We start from the raw sequence: 6,000 nt of genomic DNA, 5'->3' as shown, positions 1-6,000 counted from the left end.
CGCAGCCGCCCAGGGGTTCCCTAGGGAAGCAGGGGCTGCGGCGGACGCCTCTCGGGCAGGTCAGGGTATGCACCTTCCAGCAGGGGCTCCCGAGGCCGGGCGTGCGTGCGGCCAGGTCCATGGGCACACCATTGTGAACACTGGTTAAACGTGGCCTCCACGGCTTCCAACCCCCAGGACAGAACCAACCCTCCGCCCCCAGCTTTCGGGCCAGAGCTCGGTGAGACCGTCACTGTTTAACAAGCATTTGCTATAGGCCACCTTGCATTATGACTGCACGTGACGCATACAGCCATCCTAGGAAGCAGGTAACAGCCCTGCTTCTTTTTGCACGGAAAGGCTTGCCTAAGGTCACAGGGAATGGCAGGCGTGGGATTTCCATCCAGGGATCCTACTGCAGAGCCCCATTCTGGAGGTTCTTCCTTCTTGCTCCTCCCATTCTTCCACTGTCCTTGGATCCCCCATTTTCCCCTGCACAATCTCTTAATCCCTATGTTCAGCTTCTCATTTTCAACTGGATCCTTCCCAGTGGCATTCAACACACTTGGTGTCTCCCACCTTAGAATAGAACATTCAAGCTGCACATCCTTCTGTAGGCCCTCACTCATCCCATTCCCAGCCTGTTTGCGAAATGCATTGTCAGGATTCAAAGAAAGCCTCACATCAGTCCAATTCCCATCCCCACACCAACACAGTTCTCAAGTCACCAATGCGTAAAAGGCTTCAGTGATCCACTCCTATAGCCAAAAGGCACTGCTCGGTCTCTTCAGCATTTGCTGATGGTTCACTCCTGGAAACATTTTTCCACTTGGCTTCATGACACTACGTAGTCCTGGTCTTTCTCGTCCCAGGTGAGGACAGTCCTGGTCTTTGTCAACCCAAGTGGCCACTATTACTTCGTCATCCTAATGTTCAGTTCTGGATCTCTTCTTATTCTACACCCTTCCTAGGCACTGTCCCCTGCCACAGCCTCTTTCTCACCTTTTCCATAACCTTGTCTAGGCCCAGCAGCCCCACATTTACCACTGTCACACCAGACCTTAGAGTTCCAGGCCTGAGTATCCACCTGCCCAGGGACATTCCCACTTGGATGTCCCAAGCACCTCCATTTTGCCATGTCTGAAACAGAATTCAGTATCAGTTCCTCACAACTGGTCTTCTACAGACTTCCCCAGTAATCCCTCAACCCACCTGTCAATATTTAGGCTGTTTGTAAGCCACTCATGCAAACATTCAGTAACCCAACTACGTGTCATAGATTGGTCTGAACACCTAGCTGTTAACATAAAGATGAGCACATCAGATAAAACTCCTGCCCTATTGAAGCTAGTTCAGTAATCACACACATTCCAACTGTGGTATATGAGGTGGAGAAGAGGTACAAAGGAAAACAAGAGGGTACCACAGGAGTCGACTGAGTGTGGCAGGCTGTGGATGGCTTCCTGACACAGTAACCTTAAGATGTTGCATGAGGCTGAGCAGGAATTCATTAGGTGGAGACAGGGAGTGAACCCCTGCAGAGAGGAAAGAGGGGCAGAAAGCCTGGCACTCACTGGCACTGTTGATTCTCCACCTGACCTTTCAATCCCTTGCCCCTTGAGAGGAACTCTCTCTGCTTTGCTCATCACTGTTGCCTTGATGCTGAGTAAAACATGACTCACAGGAAGGATGCAAAAACTACAAAAACGGAGGCCTTACTCCACTACTCCATTCTGTGACCTAAGCCACTTCACCTCTTTCAACACTCTGATACCTCTTTCAACACTCTGGTACTAGAATACCTCAGTGTTCTAATAAGTAAAATGTAAATACTTGCCTTACAAACCTGCTGAGAAGCAAATCCATTATTTAGTAAATAAAAAGCACTTGATAAAAGCACTATTCCCAAAATTAAGAATTATGAGAGATCTTCAACAGACCAAAAACAAATGTTCACAGTCCCTGCTTTATTTCCATTTGTTCACACACACTTTAAAAAAAAAAAAAAAAAACACATGCACTCACAAAATACCCAAACATCAGGAATTAGAAGGGCATAAAACAGGGGGCTTTATAGGCTGAAAAAATACCCTAGCTTCAGAACAGAATACCAATCAAATATTGAAAATTCCTTTGTTCAAAACACAAAGATGTTTTGTTTTTAATTGGAGTTTTTTTTTCTTTTTTTAAAAAAAAAGGAAAGATTTAAGGACAAACAGCAAGCTTCTCACACTGCCTGAGGCAGGGCCTGGTTTCTCTTCCTTGAAGGCCTTTTACAGATGTCAGCCTTCACTGGCCTCCATGCACAACCTCCCACTACCACCCATTCTGCCTGCCACTGCAAAGTGCAGGCACCCTGGGCCCCCCTGAGGATGCGGGCAGGGGCTACAGGGCATCCAGGATGTGGTCGATCTTGGTGACCAGCTCCTGGCGCTTTCCTGAGATGAGCTTCTCATTCTCAATGTACGTGTCTTTCTTGAGCTTGCCAGCCACCAGGCGCTCAGCCTCCACCGCCGACTTCAGCACCAGCTCCTTGACCTGTGCATCCAGCTTCTGCATTTCGCTCACCTGGCCGAGGTAAGAGCAGGGCAGGACTTGTGAGCGATCCTCCCACCCCACTCGGCAGGTCCCACCATCTCCCAGGCTTATAGACCCCAGAGCTCCACAGGGATCAGCCACAAATGCAGCCAACAGCACAGTGTCCCAGGGCAGCAGGGCTGGCTATGGAGGAAGATAGGCCTGGCTTCAAATGCCAACTTCACCACCCACAAGCCCTGTTCTTACGCCCTTGTGAACAAGCCCTGCACCATCCCTGGGCCTCATCTACGTTCCAGGACTCTGAGGACTGAGTGTGAAAGTACTTGGCAGCACCTGGCACGCGCCCTGGCACATAGCAGCTCCTCTATGAACGTCACTTCTCTCCCTGCAGCTTGCCAAATTAGGTCCAGGGATTCAATTAGGCAAAAGATCAATGGCAAGGGAAGGGGGGGTGACAGCCATTGTCACCTACTGTATGTCACATTGAGGACTGGTATAGTCACATTCATTCAACATTCAACAAATTAGTAAGCCATGGCGCAAGGCACAATTCTAGGTTCCAGAAAACAGCACTAAGGACAGATAAGGGATCTTGCCCTTAGATGCTGACATATAATTCACACTTAAGTAGAAGAATAAATTGTTTCAGAAAGTGGTAGGTGTGGGCCAGGCATGGTGGCTCACATCTGTAATTCCAGCACTTTGAAGGCCACGGCAGGCAGAACACTTGAGCTCAGGAGTTCAAGACCAGCCTGGGCAACATAGCAAAACCCCATCTCTACAAAAAATACAAAAAATTAGCTGGGCATGGTGGTGTGCACCTGTGAGCCCAGCTACTTGGGAGGCTGAGGTAGAAGGATTGCTTGAGCCTAGAGGTGGGGCTTGCAGTGAGCTGAGATTGCGCCACTACACTCCAGCATGGGCAACAGAGTGAAACCCTGTCTCAAAAACAACAACAAAAAAAGTGAGGCCGGGCGCAGTGGCTCATGCCTGTAATCCCAGCACTTTGGGAGGCCAAGGTGGGCAGATCACAAGGTCAGGAGATCGAGACCATCCTGGCTAACACGGTGAAACCCTGTCTCTACTAAAAATACAAAAAAATTAGCCGGGCGTGGTGGCAGGCGCCTATAGTCCCAGCTGCTGGGGAGGCTAAGGCAGGAGAATGGCGTGAACCCAGGAGGCGGAGTTTGCAGTGAGCTGAGATCGCACCACTGCACTCCAGCCTGGGTGATAGAGAGAAAAAAGTGGTAGGCGCTATGAGGAAATTCACATAGGGTGAGGAGAGGGAATGCCAGGAAGTGGACAGGGAGTCAGTGACTCTGAGGGGCACCTCTGCGAAAAGGTTACTATCCTCATTTACAGATAACTCCTTTACATAGCTTGTATCAGGCAGGGTTCTGAATATTTTGCATGCATTAACTCATTTTACACTCACAACCCCTATGAGGGGCTAACAGCATTCCCATTTTACAGATGAGGAAACTGAGGCACAGAAGTTAGGTGACTTGGCCAGGTTTACGAACTCTGAATCAGAGCCTGGATTCGAACCTATTGATTCTAAAGTCTAGGTTCATTTTACCATGACATAAGCGGCCTGGGACCTACAACAGTCTGGCCTCCAGGAGAGGATGCAGCTACTCTCAATACTGGCCATATGGGCACACAGTGCTGAGGAGGCTGGCAGAGCTTCCTCCACACCCAGCTCACAACCAGGACCCCAAAATCCCTTGTTCCTCCACAAGGACTGGCACCACATGAAAAGCTATGGCCAGATGCAGTCTCATCCCACAAGCATGCAGGTAAGCAAGAGAGTTGCCTAGTGTCTGCCCTAGACAGAGCAGTGAGGCATGGAGAGCCCCAAGCCAAGCAACTCAGTGATGCCCGACACTTACTCTGTCACACAGATCAGAGCCCTCTGTCTTCAGCCTGGACTGCAGCAGTGCAATCTCACTGGTCAAGGCCTTGTGTTCGGTCTCCAGGCTCTTCTTGCCACTGTTGAGGGTGGAGATGTCCCGGGATTGCTTGTACCTATTGACAGTCTCGTCAAAGTGACGGTAAAGGCCTATTCTCTTGTTGACCAAGGTCAAGACCTGCTCTGTGATGCAGGCTACCTTCATCCTGGCTTCTGCGGCCGGATCCTGAAGGAAGGAGAGGCACCATGTGTGACAACATCCAGGCTTGGGTCCACTCCGATCTTATCTCCCAAAGAACATCTGCCACCACCAGCCATCCAAAAAAGAAATGCCACCTTCTTGGAAAGTCAGAGTCAAACCCCTACTGACACCTAATCTGGACCAGGTTCAGCAATGGGCAAAACTAGGGCCATAAAGATGAAGCCGACCGGCCGGGCCTGGTGGCTCATGCCTGTAATCCCAGTACTTTGGGAGGCCAAGGCAAGTGGATCACGAGGTCAGGAGTTCAAGACCAGCCTGACCAATATGGTGAAACCCCATCTCTACTAAAAAAAAAAAAAAAAAATTAGCCGGGCATGGTGGCAGGCGCCTGTAATCTCAGCTACTCAGGGGGCTGAGGCAGGAGAATCACCTGAACCCGGGAGGTGGAGGTTGTAGTGAGCCAAGATTGTGCCACTACACTCCAGCCTGGGCGACTGAGTGAACTCTATCTCAAAAAAAAAAAAAAAAAAAAAAAAAAATGAAGCAGACTTTTTACTTCACAGTCCAGTAAGGCAGGCAGATAGATGTGAACAAGGATGATAATGTCAGTGTGCCCTGCATATACATTACAGCAGTCTTGCCCATTTAATCAGCAGGAAATATTAGATAAACCAAAATTAAGGGACATTCTATAAAACTGGTCTCTACACTACAAATGTCAAGGTTATTAAACACAAAGAAAGGACCAGGAATGGTGGGTCACACCTATAATCCCCACACTTTGGGCAGCTGAGGCAGGAGGATCACTTGAGGTCAGGGGTTCAAGACCAGCCTGGGTAACATAAGGAGACTCCATCTCTACAAAAAAAAATGTTGGCCAGGTGCAGTGGCTCACACCTGTAATCCCAACATTTTGGGAGGCCAAGGCAGGCAGATTGCTTGAGTCCACGAGTTCAAGACCAGCCTAGCCAACATGACAAAACCCTGTCTCTAATAAAAATACAAAAAATTAGCTAGGCATGGTGGTGCATGCTTGTAGTCCCAGCTACTCAGGGAGCTGAGATGGGAGGATCACTGTATCCCAGGAGGTCAAGGCTGCAGTGAGCCCTGATCGTGCCACTGCACTCCAGCCTGGGTAACCGAGTGAGACTCTGTCTCGAAAAAAAAAAAGACAACAACTTTTTTTTAATTAGCTGGGCATGATGGCATGCTCCCAAACTACCTGGGAGGATGAGGTGGGAGGATGGCTTGAACCCAGGAGTTCCAGGCTGCAGTGAGCTGTGATTGATCAGGGGACAGTCAGCAAAATTATGGACTCCATGTTGGTCAACAGTACTAATTAACTGGCCAATTAATAGTATTAATTAAC

General features: G+C 49.2%; 1 protein-coding gene across 1 annotated transcript in view; it reads right to left on the bottom strand.

Moving 5' to 3' along the window:
• Positions 1 to 1,926: 1,926 nt before the first annotated feature.
• Positions 1,927 to 6,000, bottom strand: part of RPN1 (ribophorin I) — a 359,024-nt gene continuing 354,950 nt past the window's right edge. The window contains exons 10-11 of the mRNA XM_050781688.1: positions 4,410 to 4,655; positions 1,927 to 2,547 (exon numbers count right to left, since the gene is read on the bottom strand). Coding sequence (XP_050637645.1) covers positions 2,365 to 2,547; positions 4,410 to 4,655 — 429 coding nt within the window. The 3' untranslated portion in view covers positions 1,927 to 2,364. The remainder of the gene's footprint in view (positions 2,548 to 4,409; positions 4,656 to 6,000) is intronic.

Source organism: Macaca thibetana, chromosome 2, assembly GCF_024542745.1.
Source record: "Macaca thibetana thibetana isolate TM-01 chromosome 2, ASM2454274v1, whole genome shotgun sequence".
Classification (NCBI taxonomy): Eukaryota; Metazoa; Chordata; class Mammalia; order Primates; family Cercopithecidae; genus Macaca; species Macaca thibetana.
This window is presented reverse-complemented; position numbering and strand designations above follow the sequence as displayed.